The 20,473-nt window shown below is 46.9% G+C and overlaps 1 protein-coding gene across 1 annotated transcript in view; it reads left to right on the top strand.

Moving 5' to 3' along the window:
- The first annotated feature begins 477 nt into the window (after positions 1-477).
- Positions 478-20,473, top strand: part of HPCA (hippocalcin) — a 27,982-nt gene continuing 7,986 nt past the window's right edge. The window contains exons 1-3 of the mRNA XM_081018125.1: positions 478-800; positions 5,269-5,304; positions 16,435-16,833. Of these exons, the coding sequence (XP_080874251.1) occupies positions 16,456-16,833 (378 nt within the window). The 5' untranslated portion in view covers positions 478-800; positions 5,269-5,304; positions 16,435-16,455. The remainder of the gene's footprint in view (positions 801-5,268; positions 5,305-16,434; positions 16,834-20,473) is intronic.

Here is a 20,473-nt window from a genome sequence, read left to right as displayed (position 1 = left end):
GGGGGCATTTGGACTTTCTGTCCAGACTTCAGCATATCTCTTCGGCGGGGCCAGCTACTTCCAAGGAAGGGTCCCTGGGGTGGCGATCTGAAACCGATCTAAAACAGATGTGCGTTTGCTGCCAGGGATGTTGCAATGGATGCTTTCCCCCCCCCCCGCACCCCCCTCTCACCCTCTTCCTCTTCGTTCCCCCATTTCTCTCCTTTGCAAATGAGGAAATCGAAACATGCAAATCGCTCCCCCCCCGTCCATCAACCCCCCATGTCAATCAAAGCTCCCCTCTCCGCTGCGGGGGGGGGGTAATTCTCGGCAGAGTCCTGTAGGCTGGGCGCCTCTTGCGCCCAGTCGGACTGTACCATCCTGGCCCCAAGAAAGGGGAGGGAGGAGGGTTGCTCCGGGGGTGGGCGCCGCGGGGGCCGGCTGCATTTGAAGCCGGGCGGGGGGTGGGCGAGAGGAGGGGGACAAACAGCGCGTGGCTCGCCAGGCAGAGCTCTGCGGGTGTGGGGCCCGGGGGGAACCCGACGGGTGGAGCCTGAGGGGCCTCCCCTTTCTCTTTTCCCACGTTTGCATTTGCTAGAGCCCCGAGGACCCCCCCCCCCCGCCCCGCTAAGCCCCGGCAGCGGGCGGGCAGCGCCTCCTCGTCGCCAGCGCCGCGGCTGCTCTGGATGGAGCAGCTGGGAGGAGGAGGAGGAGGAGGAAGCCTGGCGCTGCTGCTGCTGCTGTTGCCGCCGCTCGCTTAGGAGCCGCCTCAGCCGGAGCCAGCCAGCCAGGGAGCCGCCAGTGCCCGCTTCGTGGCCCAGGTAGGTCGCTCGGGGAGGCGGGCGAAGTTGCAGCCAAACGAGCCCGGGAAGGAAGTTGCCATTCCGCCCCCGCCGGGGGCAGAGAGCGGCCGTCTAGGAGAGATTGCACCGGGCGGCGGATTGCATTGCATTGCGTTGCGTTGCACGTGGGGGTGAAAGGAGCCGGGCGCGTGGGGTCCCCTCCCTCGGATGCAGGCTCCTTGCAGCGAACGAGGGAAGCTCTTTGGCGGGGGGATTCTCCGCATCTAGGATCATAACGCTCTTCGTGGGGAAAGGGAGCAGGAGCTCTGTCCTGACACGCCTTTCTTCCCAACACGGATCAGCGGTCTTCGTAACAGTTGCTTGCAACTGCGGCCGGGGGTGGGGAGGGGCTGCACTGGGAGAAGGGCGTCCCCCATCCCGTAGGAAGAGCAAGAGGGGGGCCCCACTCCCCCGAATCGAGAAGGGCTAGGCTCTCCCACGGCTGCACTCATATGTTGCTCCTCAGTTGCAATTCATGGGAGGTGGGTTTTTCATTATTTAATTTTTTTGCGAGGGGGTGTTGAAGAGGAGAAGGGCTGGGTAGAATGCATATGGAAAACGGGGAGGAATTCATTGTTCCCTCCCCGGGTTGATTAGAGACAAGCGTTGAGTATTTCCCCATGCAAATATGGGGTGGGGGAGCAGGAATGGGGCAGAGTGAAGGCATCCCATTTGGAGTGCCCCACAGCCCCGTGGGAAGGGAGAGGGCAGGGATTTCTCCATCCAGATGTGTTACGCAGCAGGCATCCACCAGGCACCCAGCGCCAGACGTTGCTCCTCCAGCCTCTCCATCCAGTGGGCTATACATACCTTTAATCTCTCACCTTTTATTTCTTCATAGAATTGTAGAGTTGGAAGGGACCCTGAGGGTTATCTAGTCCAGCCCCCAGGAGCACCAATTCTCCTTTCCTGAATCCGAGTGCGACCTTGATATATTGCAGTGTAGCATTGTCTTGAGCATGCCCCCCAAAGTGGAAGGAGTTAGTTCAGTTTCTAACCTAAGCCCCCTTGCTGCCTTGTGCCTTACCAATTACTTACAGTGTATGATTAACTGATGGCTTTCACTGGCACAAGATGATGTGTTGACGGCTTCTAACTCAGATGGCCTTTTTAAAAAAGGATTCAATCAACATTTCTTTTAAAACAAGCTCCTCCAAACCTTTCTATCCCACCTTTCTTCCACAATGGATCTCAAAATGGCATGTGTAAGATTTCCAAGGGGTCCCTCCAGGCACTAAACAGACCCACACCTGTTTGGCTTCAGCAGCTTCCTGTATCACATGCCTCCAGACCCAGCCCTTTGTTGCTGACTCTTAGCCACAGTTTGACACACACACACACACACACACACACACACACACCCCATGTCCAGAGGCAGTCTACCTGTGAAGATCTGGTGCCAGGAACAAAGAGTAGGGAAACAAAAAATCACTTTTATACTCTAGAGCCAGGTGTTGGCTGTGAAAAAGGCAAATTCCATGCTAGGGATGATTAGGGAAGAGATCGAAAAATAAAAGTACAATATCATAATGAGCTTTTGCAAATCTATGGTGCAGCCACAGTTGCAATACTGTGAGCAGTTTTGGTTGCCAAATCTCAAAGGGGATATTGGAGAGCTGGAAAGGGAACAGGATCAAGGAAAGGTTACAACATTTGGAGATTTTCAGTTAGGAGAAAAGTGAATGAGGGTGTGTGTGATAGAGCCGCCTTCCTGAATTTGCTGCCCGGGACTGATAGGAGTTGTAGTCCAGAGCATGTGGAGGGTATCAGGTTGGAGAAAGTTGTTGTAGAGGAATATAAGATGGTGCATAATGTGGAGAAAATGGGGGCAAGGAGGAGGCTCCCCCCCCCCCCGCTTTGTCACAATTCTAGAACTCAGGATCATTCAGTGAAACTGAGTGGAGAGGAAACAGGCAAAATGAAGTACTCCTTTGTGCAGGAAATAGTTGAACTATGGAACTCAGTGCCACAAGATGTCATGATGTCCACCAACTTTGGATGGCTTTAAAAGGAAATCAGATAAGGAGGAGGATAATGCTATTGGTGGCTACTAGTCCCAATGGCTGTTCCCTGGAATCACAAGTAGAGAGAGTTCCTATTGTGCTCAGGTGCTGCTTGTGGGCTTCACAGTAGAGGCATCTGGTTGGCTACTGGTAGAACAGAATGCTGTACTGGATGAGACATTGATCTGATGTAACAAAGCAGTTGATGTGCTCGTGTTTTATAAGCTGCTGGTGCAAATTCTCTGTAAAACTGAAGTAACATCAAAACTCCCCTCACAAGTGTTTAGGATTCTGTGCAGAATGGTGGTGGATGGGGAAATAGTTAAAGGCTCCCAAAAGTCTCAGTCTCTCTCTCTCTCTCTCTCTCTCTCTCTCTCTCTCTCATATCCCAATATCTATGGGTATATGTTTTATGAGGGAGAAGTAGTCGTGTGTGTTCCAATTTTCTATATGTTTTGTTTTTCGCAATAGCTGGCTGCGGGTGGGGGACATTTTTCTGGATGGATGTAGAGATGGAGATGCTTAAGGATTGAAAGGCCCCTTTCCACCTAATGTATGGATACTGTTAACTGCTCTTCTTGGTAATCTGCAGACCTCTCTTGGGAAATGCTCTTTTTGTGGAATTTTTCATTGTAGATGGCAGTGATTGTTTGGTGCAGGGATCTAGCTGGGGTTTTTTTGTACTTAAGCTTAAGGGTGCTTATGCTAGCAATGCACAATTGCAGTTTTTATTAAATCAAGGAGAAAGTAAGGTGACTGTAATGACTTTAAATGCCCTGGATGAAGGCTGAAAGAATCGCAGGTGCTCAATTAGCCTGGCACCTAAAAAACTGGCACTAACACTTAGGCATCGGAAGAAGGAGATCCGCCCACCTGCTCTGGCTAGTTTGAGCAAAGCAGAAACCGCTGAAAATACCTGCCCATGTTGATAACTGCAACTTGATTTACACATCAAGCAGAGTGAAGTGGTTCATTCCAGTGCTAGAATTTTGAAATGTGCTACCAGGCTGCTTGGGAGATGACCCTTTTTTATAAAAAAAAGTGTGTTTTTTAAATGCTCCGTGCTAAAAAACTAAACTAAAACACCTCCCTGCTTGGAGAAAAGCAGCACATCAAAGAGATGGGTATGCTAACCCTTTCTGCTTGATGAGCTTGCTTTCTACATCAATAGCTTACCAAAATTCTGTCACCTCATTCTGTGTAATGTGTTGAACAGCTCTGGATTGTGGACCCAAAGGCCTGGTGTCAAAATAACATTTGGTAGCGAAGGGAAGAATTTGAAGCATATCCATGTAGTTGGTGGGAGGAGTGGGTCTCCAGAAGTGAAGTCCTTTGTGTGTGTGTGTGCGGACAGTATATGCGCAGTGCTTTTTTCTAAAAAAATGTTTAGGGGTACTCTCATTTTGAGTCAAGAAAATCACCATTTTATAGTTCAAGTTGGGGAAAATAAATACAGTAAATGGACAAAAGTACAAAGATTCACAAAATGTTTAGGGGTATGTGTACCCCTGCGTCCCCCCAGAAAAAAAGCTTTCTCTCTCTCTCTCTCTCTCTATATATATATACATATGCACACACACACATAGACAAATGAGGTGATGAGATGGGTTATTTATGCAATTTCCCCCATAATTTCCCTGGAATCCTACTGGATCCTGCTTGTCGGTTTAACCATTGGAAAGTTAAGAGGATGTGAATAAGCAATTTGGATGACATTTTCCTTTGTGGATGTGCTCAAGGGATTGCGTCAGGAACTCCTCCTGCGAACGCCAAATGTTGCATTGAAACAGACCCAGGACAGTTTTGGGCTTTGGGGGGAGTGTTTCCCTAGATCCTGCAGGAGAAGGCTGTAGCCTCCATGCTCTGATCTGGGTGCATAGACATCTGTCTGATCTTGCAACAAAACACTAGATTAGCTAGACTGTGACTCCGCTCCAACCAGTCTTTCCTTATGTGTTGGGGTTTTTTGAAGTGTGTGTCCATTTTGAGCAAAGGGAATGGGAGTGGTGGTGAACCACATTGCACATTTCCTCTGCTCACCTCTCTCGCTCATTTCTTTTCTCCACTCCCCCTCGCAACCCTTCTACAGGGTCCTCAAATGGGTTGCGGGGATTGGGGGGCTATGAATGCTCTCAGTAAGGATGACCAAATGATCAAGGACTGCCAGTTCATTGAATGTCCTCTAGCGAGCAGCCAAACACACACCCCGTACCGACCTGAACGAGTATCGCAAAAGGCAAGAGTATTGCTTGTCCATAATCTTTTCTTTTTCCTGCCTGCTCCTCTCTGGGGCCAGTACTGGGCATATTCACATGACCAGTGGAAAGTGTTTAGTATCTGAGATGATGGGGAATGTATGGCACACGATCTGGAGTCTTGGACTGAGTGGGCAGTTTGCTGCCAATTGCTGTTAAACTCTCTTGATTGAATTATTTCTTTTTCAGTGCCTCAACCTCCTTCCTGTATCTCATCTTCTTTGGGTGAGTATTGGATTGTCGTTAAATGTGGTGTGTACTGTAGAGCTGAGGGAAGTAGATCCTTGGCAGTTACCAAATGGAGCATCACCCAAAATCCTTAATGGGGTGCTATCAAGGATAAAGGTGGAGAAATGTAATGTGTTTGGGTTCCCGGGGTCTCAGAAATATGACCAGTCATTTGACTTGTATTTATTAACGCGGCCTATTGCAACTTTCGCGGTGTGACCAAGAGATCTAGAAACTTTTAACAAAAATGAAAGCTGATATTCTCAGGATTCGATGTGCCTCATTCAAATACGGAAGTGCGAAGGAAGTTGTAGAAAGAAGACCTTGCGGAGAGGAAGGAAGGAAATTCTTCCTGTTCAATACCAAACCCGACTGACAGGCTTCCAGCACAGCTTACTGAGAGAAGATTACAAATCACAATTGTACAATAAAGCTTGGGGGTGGTTTGCCTATGGAACAAGGCAGCTGTAGAGCAGATAAAACTGCAGCACTTAGAGAGGTAAAAAACTGATCAACCTAAGCTGAATAAACTAAAGGTTTATGAAATAAAGGTGTCTTTCCCCGGGGAGAATATTCCAGAGTCAGGAGGCCACACCTGAAAAGGCCCTACTGGTAAGATATGTTTTCTTCATCTAGCCCCAATCAGCTGGCTGGGGATGATGGGATTTGTAGGCTAGAAGGTGTCAGATTGAGGAAGACTAATTTAAAATAATGGCAACTAAGTTTCATTATGATCCCCAGAAAGTCTTAGAATAGAGCGGTGATGGCTCCTGGAACCTGCTAGCCTCCTGATAAGTGCAATTTACATAATGTCTGAGTTATCAGCACTTAGAAAATGGAACGTGTGTTGTCCATCATTAGGCAGACATTTCCCATGAAAGTGAAATAAATTCTTTACGAAGCAGCAGAGGTGTTGTGTTCTGAGTTGTCTGCCCACTAGGTGGTGCCATCCATCCAGCACTGGGTTCTAGAGCAGAAAGGCCAAAATTCCTTAAGATTAGCCGGAAAGAGCTGAGAGTGGCATCCTTACAGACAGAAAACAACAACAACAACAACAACAACAACAACAACAACAGTGGTGGTTGTAGTAGTAGTAGTAGTTTGGATCCTTGCTACGTTAGGAATTCGTTGCTCCATCCATTCAGAATCACGAATGTCTTCCTTGATTATCCTTTTTAAAGTCCAGATTATTGAGACTATAATTCGAGGGATAGTCTGCTGGAAGGGGTTAGTAAAATATGAATGAACCATCTCTCTCTCCCCTTCTGTCTCTCCATGATATTCTCTTTTGCTTTGCTGAAAATAAATTTCTGCTCAAAAGGGAGCTGACCCACTTCTGCTAAAGCTTCCAACACAAACATTACTCAAGCCGCATTCTTCCAGGGTGGGGCTCCGGGTGTGGGGGAGCCTTGTCTAAAGAATAGCCCCCTCCACATGTGATGAAAGAAACCCTTCTCCCCAGGCAAAACCCTGAGGGAGGCCAGGTATAAAGGAGGAGCAGGCTTTGCTGCTCCTTCTAACGGTTACAAGGAGGAGGAGAGATCTTGCCAGAACCTGTCTTCCACACCCTAATCTTGAAAGGCTGCCCCTGCAAAAAAAGATCCCCTACCCCCCCCCCCCCACTCCTGTGAAAGATCCAGGAGTCCTTCACTGATCATGGTCACCAGAAAGACTTTGGCTACATAAGTCAGACCCCTGTTTTGTGCAAGCAAAGCCCCACACATCCCTGCTCCTGGATATGCTCAGCGTTTCCAAGTCCGCATTTCTGCTTTGAATATATATTTTTAAGCTTGGGGTATGAATGGGAGAGAGGATGTGAGCTTTCTCCTGCAGGTAAAGCATGCACACGTCCAAAGACAAACTTCTGGATATTGTTTTGCATGTAAATGACCCCTCCAGTGCACAGAGTACCTCATTGTTTTGGAGCGCGAGCAACCAGGAATGAAAAATGCAGGCCAACCCCTGTGCAAGGCCAGGGAAAGGAAAACCATTTCAGGTTGTTGAGTCCTGTAAGAACAACGGAAAAACCCTGCTGGATCAGACCAAGGCCCATCTAGCCCAAGCTCCTATCTCCATCAGTGGCCAGTTGAATGTCTCCAAGAGCACACTAAGAGAGTGTGAAGGCGGCAGCCACCCACTCTTGCCTCTCCCAGCATCTCAAATTCAGAAATAGAGCACCTCTGAACACAGAAGTTCCATTTAGCTGTCAAGGCTCATAGCTGCTGCTCTGTGGACCCATTCCACGTATGCATTTGTCCAAGGAGAGCCACGCCTTTGGGAGGGGCTGCCTTTGTTCAGTGGCAGAATGCACATGGAAGGGTCTCGATTCAGGCCCTGGCAGGATCTCAGCCAGCAGGAAGACCCATCTGTGCCTGAGACCCTCAAGAATCCCTGTCAGGCAGGCAGGCTCAGTGGACTTGTACATTTGCAGCTATTCTTCTGTTGGTGTGTTTTAAGGAGGCATCTTGTGATAGCAAGCTAATAAGTCTCTTGTGTGAAGCACTCCCTTTTTACTGTCCTGCTGCTGTGTGCAGGAGACTGGATACTGGGGGGGTGTCATCCCCCCACCCCCTGCCCCAGGTTTGGGCAGGAAGCATCTTCTCCTGAGGATCTGTTGTGCCGCTTTTAAATCAGTCAAGGTGGGCTGCCCTTGAACCCTACGCGTGGACTTCCTGTGTGTACACGCATGGGTCTTCTGCACACAGTGCTGAAATGGGTGGTCAGCTTTGGGTGTGACTTCAAGTTGATCAGCCACTATGGCAAGAGAAGCCACACCTCCGTCCTTCCTGAAGATGCTGTGACTGATTGCAGCTCTCTGGGTGAGCCGACCAATCACTAGACAGCAGCTTAGAATGTCATTTCCTGGCATCTCTGGTTACAAGGCTCTCAGGCCTGGGAAAGGTCACCAGGTGAGATTTTAGAGCAGCCTTCATTCACCTGGTGCCCTTCAAATGTTTTGGACTACAATTCCCTCAGTCTCAGCCAACACATCCAGGATCAATCTGGTGTGTAGCTGCTACAAAAGGGCAAACTCTCAGGGGAAAGGTGCCCTTATCTATGCTGCTGTGGCCATACGTGAAATACTGTTCTCAGTTTTGGTCCCTCCATTGTAGATCTAGGGAATGACAACCAAAATGATCAAGGCGTCTGAGACAATTCTCCTTTGATGAAAGTTTTCAGCGTTGCTGGTTTGGGGGCTTTTGAGAGTAGGAAATGGGGGACATGGAAATGGGGGACTTTGTAAAGTGATACATAGCATGGAAAAAGTGGTTGGGAACATGTTAAGAACATAGGAACCTAAGAAGAGTTTTCTGGATCAGTCCAGCATCCTGTTCTCACAGTGGGCAGCCAGATGCTTTTGGGATACCCACAAGCAGAACATGAGCACAAGAGGCTCCCCTCCCTGGTGGCTTCCAGCAACTGGTATTCAGAATCATTAGTGCCAATGGCTAGTAGCCATTGGTAGCCTTCTGCTCCAAGCTTTTCTCCCTCTTTCACAATGGTGAACTCTGGGTTATCATCCAATGGGAGCAAATCTGAGCAGTTAAAAGGAAATACTTCTTCACACAGCACACGGGGAAATGGTGAAGTTTGTTCTCACAATATTTGGTCAGCTTAGACCGTTTAAAAGGGATTATTCAAAATACAGTGGTACCTCTGGTTGCGAACGGGATCCGTTCCAGAGGCCCGTTCACAACATGAAAAGCCCGCAACCTGAAGCGCCGTATCTGCGGAGGTGCGTGGCGCGATTTGGCGCTTGTGCGCATGCGTGAGCGGCGAAACCCGGAAGTAACCCTTTCCGGTACTTCCGGGTTGCCGTGGGACGCAACCTGAAAAAATGTAACATGAAACAAACATAACATGAGGTATGACTGTAATGGAGCATCAGACTGCCTATGGTTACTAGTTGTGATGGTTGTGTACCACATTGAGGATCAGAGACAGTGTGCCTCTGAAGACTAGTTGCTGGGAGGATGTTGCAGTTGTGCTCATGCCTTGCTTATGGTAGGCTTCCCATAGGCATCTAGGTGGCCACTAGGATGCTGGACTGAATGGGCCTTTAATCTGATCCAGCAGGGGCTCTCTTCAACAGAACAGAGGGGAAGAATATGCCTTTATATCCACTGCATGTATTTAGTTATAATGGTTGGTTAGTTATCCTTCCCTTTCTCCCAAGTTTGCTCAGGGCAGGGTGCACAGATCTCTCCCACCCCAAAATGTTTGTTCTTGCAGAAGAACCCTGGGAGCTTGGTCAGGCTAAGTCACATGGTGGGGATTTGAACATGGACCCTCCCCAGTCTGACACCAGCCAGTTCACCACACTGGTCTCTCAGCAATGGAAGGAAGCGAAGGCAGCCCCTTCTTCCTCCGACTCCATTCACTTGTGATGACAGTTGGGGAGACCGACAAGGAAGGAACAGAGGCAGCAGGGTAGAGCCAGTGTGGCGTAATGGTTAGAGTGTCAGACTAGGACCTGGGAGAACAGGGTTCAAATCCCTGCTCAGCCAGGAAGCTTGCTGGATGACCTTGGGCCAGTCACTGCCTCTTAGCCTAGCCTACCTCACAGAGTTGTTGTGGGGATTAAATGGGGAGGCAGGGAACCATATACACCACCTGGAGCTCCTTGGAGGAAAAGGTGTGATATAAATGCAGTAAAATAAATAAGGTATGAACAGGGTCCCTTCCAAGCAAAGCCAACTGTCTGCCTTGCTATGAGTGCCTCTTCTGTTCTGGCCCCTCTGCTTGAGAATCAAGTGGATTCCACTCCCGGTTAGATAAGGGATTCTGGTTTCTCACCCTGCCCACAAACAAACACAGTTTTCCACTTCAAGGTCCCCTTAAGTGAAACCTTTCCATCTGAAGGGAAGTATCACTGCCATTAAGAGCAGTTTAAAAATGCATCAAGTCAGCCACAGCCATATGACAAGAAAATTAAAAGAGAAAAAAAACCCACAAGGAAATGTCCACCCACACACAAAAGCCAGGGTGGGGCATGCTATAATTTTTTTCTGCCTATGGAAACCAGTGGAAGAAAAAGGAGAAGCCCAAAGTGGTGGTCGGCTTAAAAATGAAGAGAGAAAAAAATGTAACTCCTGCATCTAAGCTCAGTCATACATTCTATCTCATCCATTCCAATGGGATTTGAATGTTTCTAAGGCCTTTCAGAGCTTCTGGTGTATTCTTAGGAATGCTAGAAGGTTGAAACTGTCAGAATGAGAAGAAATAAAGACTCTGTGCGAAATCCTCCCTTTTTCTCTCCTGCCCACCATGTGAATACAAAGGAGTGTCAAAGGCGTAGAGTCCTGTGTTTACAAAAGGGTCGCTCTCTTAGCATGGATGAGGAGGAGCAGCCCTTGGCCAGAAATTTCATGGTGGTGGTGGTGCAGAATCGCTGGGAACTATAGACAGATAGCCTGATTCATTGACATGAAATTTTATAAGGAATTTGGAAGGAGTGCCCTCTGCTTTGCGCTCGTTGACTATAATACTGGAAAATGGATTTCTTAACCATAGAACTGTGCGGATTAGAATATGGCCTCCTCTGTTTCCTTATATTCACGCAAGTAAATGGGCTAGAGACTTGACTTTTGTTTTTTAAATATTCAGGGAATTGATTTATTTATTTTAAAAAATTATATACCGCCTTATCATAAATATATATATATATCACAGCGGTTTACAGCAATATAAAAATATGGAACCATACAGTTCCAAGAACAAACGGAGTTAAAAGAAGTTAAAACCAAAAGAATTTAAAGCAAACATCAGTAGAAGAGGCCTAGAAATATTTCTGTGAGGCAGGCTAGTTCTAGGTTTAAGGGGGCACTGAGGTAAGTCCCTCTTGGTCTGTCCCCTCTGCTATGGAGGGGAGTTTGAAGTTGCTTCTGGTAGGCAGTAGCAGCACGAGGCAGCTGGGCCCAAGCGCACTTTATATTTCCCATAATGCTCTAGGGCAACATTCTAGGGCCATCTTGGGACATCTAATGGGGCCTAGGTTGTTTGGAGTTCTGGGCTGGAAAAATTATCTGAAGGTGGGAGAGAATAAGGGCAGGCATACAGAGCAAGCCAAGTTGGCTGCTGGCTCTGGGTTTTCCAGTAACCATAGGCAGCCTAATGATGAAGGCAGCTCTAGCAGTTGCTCAAGCGCATCCTTCACCAACCTGGTGCCCTCCAGCTGTCTTGAACTATGGCAGCCTTGCTGAGTGGGGCTAATGGGAGTTGTAGTCCAACACAGATGGAGCGTGTGGGGTTGGCAAACACTCTTCTGGCATAACCTCCATCATAGGATAGTTGTGAGGACAAATTGGGCAGGGGGAGTTCTTTGGAGAAAGTTAATTTACCTGGGTTTTCAGCCTTGCCCTAACAAACAAATGAATTATCCCCATTCTCCACGGTGAGTTTGCAGGCTCCCTGCAGCTGTTGTAACATCCCATCCATTATCAAAATGGGGCTTTCTCCATTCTGGAGTGCTTCTTAGTTTGGAAACTGTTTCGTGTCCTGGAGGTGTCCCCTCCTCCCCTCCTCTCCGGTCTAAATATATTTTTGCTTTTAGAAGGAAGCTGCTGGGCAGTGTGCTGGGCCCTGACCATCCAAATGGCGCCCTTTTCCTTCTGGGCCGGAAAACGGACCCAGCCTAATTGCATCTGTGCTGTCATTCTCCTTGTGCAGCTGAGCTTGTATGAAAAATTGCGCAGCTGCGGCTGCTGTAAGAAATAGATGGAGGGGAAATGAATCCAGTCTTGAGAGCTTTCTTTTTCCCTTCCCCAAAAGGCAGGCTCATCTGATAGCTTCAAATCAGAGATCCGGTTTGAGCAGGGGTGGAAATAAAATGTGCTCTTGTATAGCGTTTTCTTTATTTATTTCTTATCACCCTCGGCTGATAAGCCAGTAGGTGAGAGAACAGGCTATGTTTTTGCAGAGAGCCAGTTGCTGCTTATTTGTACTGAGTTGCAGCCTCTTTTGTTCCAAGCAGCGTACAAATGTAATGAAAGAGCAAGATTTAATTTCTGCAAAGAAAGACACCAGGGGATCAGTACTGTGTGGAAGCTTCTTGCAAAGCTGACCTCTAAGCTCTGTGTGTGTGTGTGTGTGTGTGTGTGTGTGTGTGTGTGTTGCATCTTTTAGATTAAGCTGTGGTATGCATTGTGCACTTTGCACATGATCGGAGATGCTGTCTTCATTATTTCTTCTTCACGTTTATTCTAAGGTTGAGCTGTGGCTCAAATTAAGCTCAGTGACAGAGACTGCAAGCTTTTGGGGCGGAAAGACAAAATTAAAGGCAAGGTGAGGGGGGAGGCTGGGAGAAGGAACAGCATTGAAATGGGAGGTCCAGAGACATGGATCAGGAATGTGGAGGCCTTTTAATTCGGGATTGCTGCTTTGGTAATGGGAGAAACCTGTTCCCTGAGATTCATGGTGCCCTCTTTGAATAGCGTCCAGATATGTAGCAAGCCAGAATCTATTAATTTGTGAGTAATTACTAGATCAGTCTTCGTCAACCTGGTGCCTTCCAGATATTGCGGTCTACAGGCTGGGGCTGATGGGAGTTGTAGTCTGGGATATCTGGAGGGCACCTGGTTGATGAAGACTGTTCTAGAGGCACAGTTGGAAAACCCTTTCCCCTTCACACACTTCCCTGTCCCCTCTTCCTGCTAGTAATATGCAGACATTTCATGAGGTCTCTATGGGCCTTTCCACACAATGGCTGTGTTCCATTGGTGGACCACAGTTTGTGGAAACCAAGCCTTATGAGGAACGGTGGATGGAGCTGGGTATATTTAGCCTGGAAAAGAGGAGACTGAGAGGAGTAATGATAGCCATCATATAGCTACCAAATATCTAAAGGGCTGTCACATGGAAGACGGAGCAGGTCTGTTTTCTCCTGCTCCAGAGGGTAGGACACAAACCAATGGATTCAAGTTACAAGAAAGGAGATTCTGACTAAACATTAGGATGAACTTTCCGACAGTAAGAGCCATTTGACAGTGGAACAGACCCCCACAGAAGGTTATGCACTCTCCTTCATTGGAGTTTTAAAGCAGAGGTTGTACGGCCGTCTGTCATGGATGCTTTAGTTGAGATTCCTGCTTTGCAGAGGGTTGGACTAGATGACCCTCGGGTCCCTTCCAACTCTACAATTCTGTGATTCCCATGAACACAGAGGTTGCTTCTGCATCACTGCTGGCATGAGCAGCAAACCACAGATCCCTCGCGTAATGTTGCATCCAAACTGCAAATTAGCTCAAACAAACCACCTCTGGGAACAAGCCTTGTGGGTTTGTGTCATGGCTTGTTAGGAACAAAACAAACTGCAGTCCCCCATTTCAGACAGAATGGTGGAAAGTGTGGGATGGTGACTTGTTGCCCCCACTGGCTGGTGGGGAAGGGCATAACCGGAGCAGTGTTTGTGTGCTCAGTAAACCATTAACTTTAGCAATAAATGTGAAACATCACAGGGATACTGTATACAAGAATAAAAATAAGATGAGTAAAAACAGATAAACTTCCATGGACCATGAGTTCCATCTGGCAAGTATGTACCTGGTTTGCACCACACAGGAGGTCTCCCTAGATGATTGCCGGGAATGGGCATGTAGGGGGAAGCAAGCCTGGTCCCAAGTTGTTTAGGAATTTATAACCTTAAATTTGGCCCAGGAGCATTCCTGCAACACTGGTGTTAGATGTGGTATCCCTAGATGTGGGAATGCAACCAACGAGGCAGAATGTGATCTAGCAACCATTTTGTGGCTGTTGCGAGTTCCTTGTTGATGACATCTGTGGAGTACTTTGTGCATACATCGGGGTCGGGAGGAGGTTTTAGTATTTGCAAGACAATGATGATTTATGTATGTATTGAATATATATCCCACCTTTCCTCCAAGAAGCTCAAGGTGGCATAATACATGATCCTCCCCCCCATTTCATCCTCACTACAACCCCGTGAGGTAGGTGAGGCTGAGAAGATTGCAAATGAGCCACAAAGACTGGATTAGAAGGCATAAACTTTACTGAGCCACGTGTTGCTTCCCAACAGTACACAAAATGGAAACTAGTCAGATCTTAACTTCCTTTCCCTGCTGGTGCCACCCAGAACTGATTCCCCCCATACTGACATTTCCAAATCACTTCAGTTCCTGTTCATGTTACAGAGGTAGTCTTGCAGTGTATGTCCATGAATGGAGGAGGGAGCAGGCACAATGCTCTTTGTCCCAGAGCAGATTCCCAAAACGGTGAACCACTCACCTTTGCTGCTGCTTATAACTTAGGAGGGGGGAATGTATCTTGATAGGCAAGGCCTCCCTTGACAGTAGCACATGGCATTTCTACATCCACAGCTTGGAACTTAGTTGACTGGTGTCTGTTGTTGTTTAGTCGTTTAGTCGTGTCCGACTCTTCGTGACCCCATGGACCAGAGCACGCCAAGCACTCCTGTCTTCCACTGCCTCCCACAGTTTGGTCAAATTCATGTTAGTAGCTTCAAAAACACTATCCAACCATCTTGACCTCTGTCGTCCCCTTCTCCTTGTGCCCTCCATCTTTCCCAACATCAGGGTCTTTTCCAGGGAGTCTTCTCTTCTCATGAGGTGGCCAAAGTATTGGAGTCTCAGCTTCAGGATCTGTCCTTCCAGTGAGCACTCAGGGCTGATTTCCTTAGGAATGGATAGGTTTGATCTTCTTGCAGTCCACAGGACTCTCAAGAGTCTCCTCCAGCACCATAATTCAAAAGCATCAATTCTTCGGCGATCAGCCTTCTTTATGGTCCAGCTCTCACTTCCATACATCACTACTGGGAAAACCATAGCTTTAACTATATGGACCTTTGTTGGCAAGGTGATGTCTCTGTTTTTTAAGATGCAGACTAGGTTTGTCATTGCTTTTCTCCCAAGAAGCAGGCGTCTTTTAATTTCGTGGCTGCTGTCACCATCAACAGTGATCACTGCCTTGCCGTGGCGAAGGGGCTTGAATAACTCAGAGAAGCTATGAACTATGCCAAGCAGGGCACCCAAGACTGGTGTCTAAGTGGCAGCAAAGCCCCTTTCCCCAAATTTGGTTGGTGCAGCTCCCTCGCCCCTCTATGGAGAAGCATGACACACCAGTTATCCCTGCTTTGGTCACCTCTAGGTTGTAGTTCTGTAATCTCTCATAGATGGGGTTGCTTTTTAAAAATAAGAAGAAGAAACAGAAAGCTCTGCTGACCTAGAATATTTATTCATTTATTTTGTAGCATTGTTAGGTCACCCACCCACCAAGTCCTCTGGGCAGGTTTCTGACTTCAACCAATGCAGAGAGAGAGAGAGAGAGAGAGAGAGAGAGAGAGAGAGAGAGAGAGAGTCAAAAACAATATCAATGCATTATTAATACCATGTTTAATAATATGCCTCTTGGCAATTAATTCTTTCAGCTTTCAGAGTTGCTTGTGTTCTGTGTAAGCTGGATTTATCAGAAAATCTAATAAATGAGCACAGAATGTGGATTCCTGAATATCTGAGCTTTCATTTAAAAAATTAAAAAATAAAATAATCAGATGTTAGTTTGTGTATGGAAGTCCAAATAAAAATTAAAACTATTGTGCACTTTCCTGAGGAATTGACAAAAGGTAGAAATGGGAGAGAAAGTTTATTCAGTTCACATTTAAAATAGAATGCACCTAATTTGCTCTTTCTAAAACATGTGAACAGAGACTGCTTTCCTTCAAAATTCACAGGTCTCTCTCTGAATTTTGCAGTACAGTTCTCCAACCATGTAATATGTATAAAAAGGGTAAAATGTGCATAAGATGCACATATAAAATCCATTGTGTTGAGGAGAATTACTTAGCAAAAAATTTGTAGGTTCGGCAAAATGGCATACAAAAATGTGTATATATTACAAGAAATTTGCACTAAAATGCTGATTAATTTTCATGGGGACTTTAAAGAATAAAAAAAAAGTCACAAGCTGATGTGGAAATGTGGGAAAATGAAAAACTGAAAGAAACTAAAATTGATGCATTTGCCCAGCCCTATGTGCAAACAGTCTGCTCATGCAGGGCTCTTTTTTTGAGCAAGCCCTGGCAGGGTGTAAATGAATGTTGGTACCATGGGTAGCCGTTCCATGCCAAACTCCCTCTTGCTTCCTGCATTTCAGTTTTAAACCTCCAGTCCAACCATGGGGAAGCAGAACAGCAAGCTGCGCCCAGAGATGCTCCAAGACCTCCGGGAAAACACGGAGTTCTCCGACCTGGAGCTCCAGGAGTGGTACAAAGGCTTCCTCAAGGACTGTCCCACCGGCATCCTCAATGTGGAGGAGTTCAAGAAGATCTATGCTAACTTCTTCCCTTACGGTGATGCCTCCAAGTTCGCTGAGCACGTCTTCCGCACCTTCGACACCAACGGTGATGGCACCATTGACTTCCGAGAGTTCATCATCGCCCTGAGTGTCACTTCGCGGGGGAAACTGGAGCAGAAGCTGATGTGGGCTTTTAGCATGTACGACCTGGATGGGAACGGCTACATCAGCCGGGAGGAGATGCTGGAGATTGTGCAGGTAACCTTTGGCTTCTCCTTCTCCTTCTCCACACAGGCTCTCCAGCTCCCCCACAACTTTCCCAGCCATGTCCATGAAAAATACCCTGAGCTCTCTCCATTGTTTCCTGCTTCCTTCAGTTCTGGGCGAGGTTTTTGTATTTCTGTCTTGAAGGTTATCGCTTAAGAAAAACCTATCCGATTTCAACATTGATCTCTTTCCCTCTGACAGCTTTTGAAGTTGTTATTTATGCGGCTTACTGCAGTATTTGTAGAACTTACGGTGCTTGGTAATGTTGTCCTAGGAGCATTGTCACGCTTTGCTGGTTTTTAATCTATAAAAAAGGACATGAAGGTCGAAAGATTGGGGAAATGTTGCCTAACAGAAAGTGGATTAGTTGGGTGTCATTCTAGAGTGAATATTTTGAATAATTTCTTTTATGTGACTGACAGGCGGAAAACCGGAAGTTGTTTTTATTTCTATTCTATTCTATTTTATTCTATTCTTTTTTTTTTCCTCTGGTGTTTTCTTTTCTCTTTCTCTCTTTGTTTTTATTTAGATTAGATTAGTTTATTCTGAAAAAGCTTTTTAAAAAATCTTATTTTTAAAAAGGGATGTGAAACTGGAAGTTGAGAAAGAAATTGTAACACCAACAGATTCATGTTGTACTTAGACACCCCACAGAACTTTGGGGGAAAGTGAAAAGTGCTTATGAGCTCATTGCAGACCAAGCTTATCACTGAGGGCAAGTGCTCCAGCTCATCCACCTCTAAAGCCATCCCTGGGTGTATCAGAGCATCTGCCAACACTCTTCCCTCCAGCTGTTTTGGACCACAGTTCCCTGCTGCCTGGGGCTGCTGGGAGTTGCTAGAATCATAGAATCATAGAGTTGGAAGGGACCCTGAGGGTCGTCTAGTCAGAGCAGAAACTCAGTCAGAGCAGACTGTCCATGGGTGGACCATGCAGAGGTGCAAAAGGCAATTCTGGTGTCTTGACACCAGGAATGAGTGAATGATCCAGATGCACCCAATGCAGATCCTCAGCCTTAAATCAGGCTTCTGGGAAGGAGGTGAGACCAAAGCAGCAAATCATGCAGAGAAATGACAGGGAGACTCCTCCATGGTGGGAACTATGGGCTCATGGGAGCTCTTTCAGTGATGAATTTTGTCTGGGAATTGTTGTCTCAGGGTCTCAGATAGGCAATGGAAGTCCTAATTGCTTATAGTATACTAGAGGCAGAAATAAGGGCTTGAAGATGCATGTCATGAGGTGGAGGAAAGAAAAAACTTTCCCCTGCACTACATTGGGAGGTGTCAAGTGAGAAGAAAGGAAAACAGATGCGTTCTCCCCACTCTCCAGAAACATTATCTCCCCCAATATATAGCAATGAAATGCTCATTTTTAGGGTTGGCTGGAAGCTTGAACAGGAGCTGAGAATTCACTGCAGCATTTGATGTAGTTCTCATCTTGGTTGGGTTTATTTCAAGCCGCCTTTCTCTTCCCACCTACCACTCACTGTTTGAAGGGAAGTGTTGACATTGCCTTTTTCAACCCCTAAGATATGTAATGCAGGAGGACCAAAATAGTTCTGGATAACTGGACCCTAAAACTCAACAGTTTCAGAATTTCCCCCTAATTAAAACTGGCCCTCACTGCTTAATCAACCAAAGCCATAGTTGGTTAATGTGCTGATTAAGTTGATCAAAGCTTGCAGTCCTAATTGAAGGAGTGGGCAAATCCAGTCTTAAGGGGTAATTAATCTTGAGTGTGTGCCGTTAGTAGTGATGATTTAATCTATGCTTCAGTTGATTAACGCACAAAGCTTTAAGATATGTATTTAGGCTGTGTTTATCAACAGTATTTGCAGTGGCCCAGAGTAATTCCTTGGAGGTGTGGGTGGGTGGATGACCTGTCAATGAAGCCCAGGGGTTTTCTCCGGCTTTGTAGACAGGCCTTTCCTTCATGTCTGTCTGCCTCCCTTCTTCTTTTCCACACACTCTCTCTCTGTGTGCCTTATTCTCTTTCTCTCTCCCTCTCTCTGTCACTCTCTAAGCGATGCTGCAGATTTAAAGGAGGATACGCCTGACAGAGGAGATGGGAGAGATGCTTTTCATGGAAATTTAATCGGCAAAGGGAGCAGATTAGCTGGGGTGAAGGGTGTGGCTGGCTTGCCCCTCGTGGATCCCTCTGTGCCCGGGCACCCGGGTCGCCTTCCTGCTCTGGCAACTGCTCAGCCCACCCTTCACTGCCCACTAGACGGGGGGGGGGGCAGGAGGAGTGGAACAGCTGTTCCGTTTCTGTGCCACAACAAGATGAAATGAGACATGGAGGCTTTAATCCCGACCAGTGTCAGCAAGTCAAAGGAAGCCCCCCCCCCCCCTCATCAGTGATTTGGATGGGAAATTAGGTCCATATTGCAAGATGCAAAGCTACAGACCTCTCAAAGGAGCCCCAGGGCACAGCTGTAGAAGAGTCCATCCCTAGTAATTTTGGTAGCACTCTTTAAGCAATTTTTCAGAGGGCTTTGTCTTGCAGGTCTTCACAGCTCCTCCCCAAGAGATGTCACAGCATCACCTTCATCATCACTATTCCTATTATTCCTCTTCCCATTTTTCAGGAGATGGAGCTGAGACTGAGGAAACTAGGGACTTGCCAGTGGGCACAGGCATGAGGCTTGGACCCTGCCCCGCTTTTGCCCCATTCCCCTCAGTGCCTTTTGGTTTCATCTTGGCTTTTACCTCATCATCTAGATAAGAACTAGATGTTATTCAGTAAATGGGATGCGTTTGCAGAGAAGGAGCAGAGAGGGATCAGAAGTGCTGAAACATCACATTTCTCCATCCCTTGGTGGCTAAAATTTGGAGGCCTCTTGGGACCCTATGAAGCTACCTCTGACATCTCAGGAATACCCTAAATGGAACTCAGCTGGAAAGGTCTTCATTAGGAAAGAGGCTGAATTTCACAACACCTTCACCAAGGCTGTTGCAATGGAGGCTTTTTGTGTGTTTAGGACAGCTACAGTCTGGGAGCAGAGACACCCCAAACCCCCGACAGACGAGGCAGGTTGGAGCAGGGAAATAGTGAACCAGAAAAGTGCCATGCACCCCCACATTTCTCCACTTTGTCTCCTCCCAAAACTACTTTTCTTTTCTTCTTCTTCTTTTTTAAAGTAAACTGCATCAGGGACATTAGTATACACATGTGACACATTAGTGCAAACCAAAGGCTATGTACACACAACCGTTTACTCTGGCTCCAGTGCGCTCCCACCACAGGGGTTGGAAGCAGATCATGTGTGACGTTAGCCACAATCCTGTAGTCTTTTGAGAAATATCCCTGTTTGATATGTTTTTCCTCAAGCCAGCTTTCATCTGATTTGAAAACACAAACCATGGTTTATGGTGAGGTGTGCATTGTTCAGACAGCTGTTGTGTGCGCAGACAGCAGCTTTGTCAGAAAGGAGTTCAGGTGGGATTGCAGGTTTGGGGAAACAAATTGGGTCATGCGCATCGGGCAAAGATCCTCCTGTCCCTTCTCTGGTGTGTACAGCAATGTTTAAATGCGGCTTGAAATGCATTGGGGGGAAGCAACCTCACTCCATTTTAAGCCATGAATGTGTTCATGGCCTAGATCTCTCTCCAAAGAGCAGCCCTGGTCTTCA

This window comes from Podarcis pityusensis (genome assembly GCF_964106645.2).
Source record: "Podarcis pityusensis genome assembly, chromosome: 8".
NCBI classification, from domain to species: Eukaryota; Metazoa; Chordata; class Lepidosauria; order Squamata; family Lacertidae; genus Podarcis; species Podarcis pityusensis.
The sequence above is the reverse complement of the archived record's forward strand: the minus strand, read 5'-3'. Positions and strand labels throughout refer to the sequence as shown.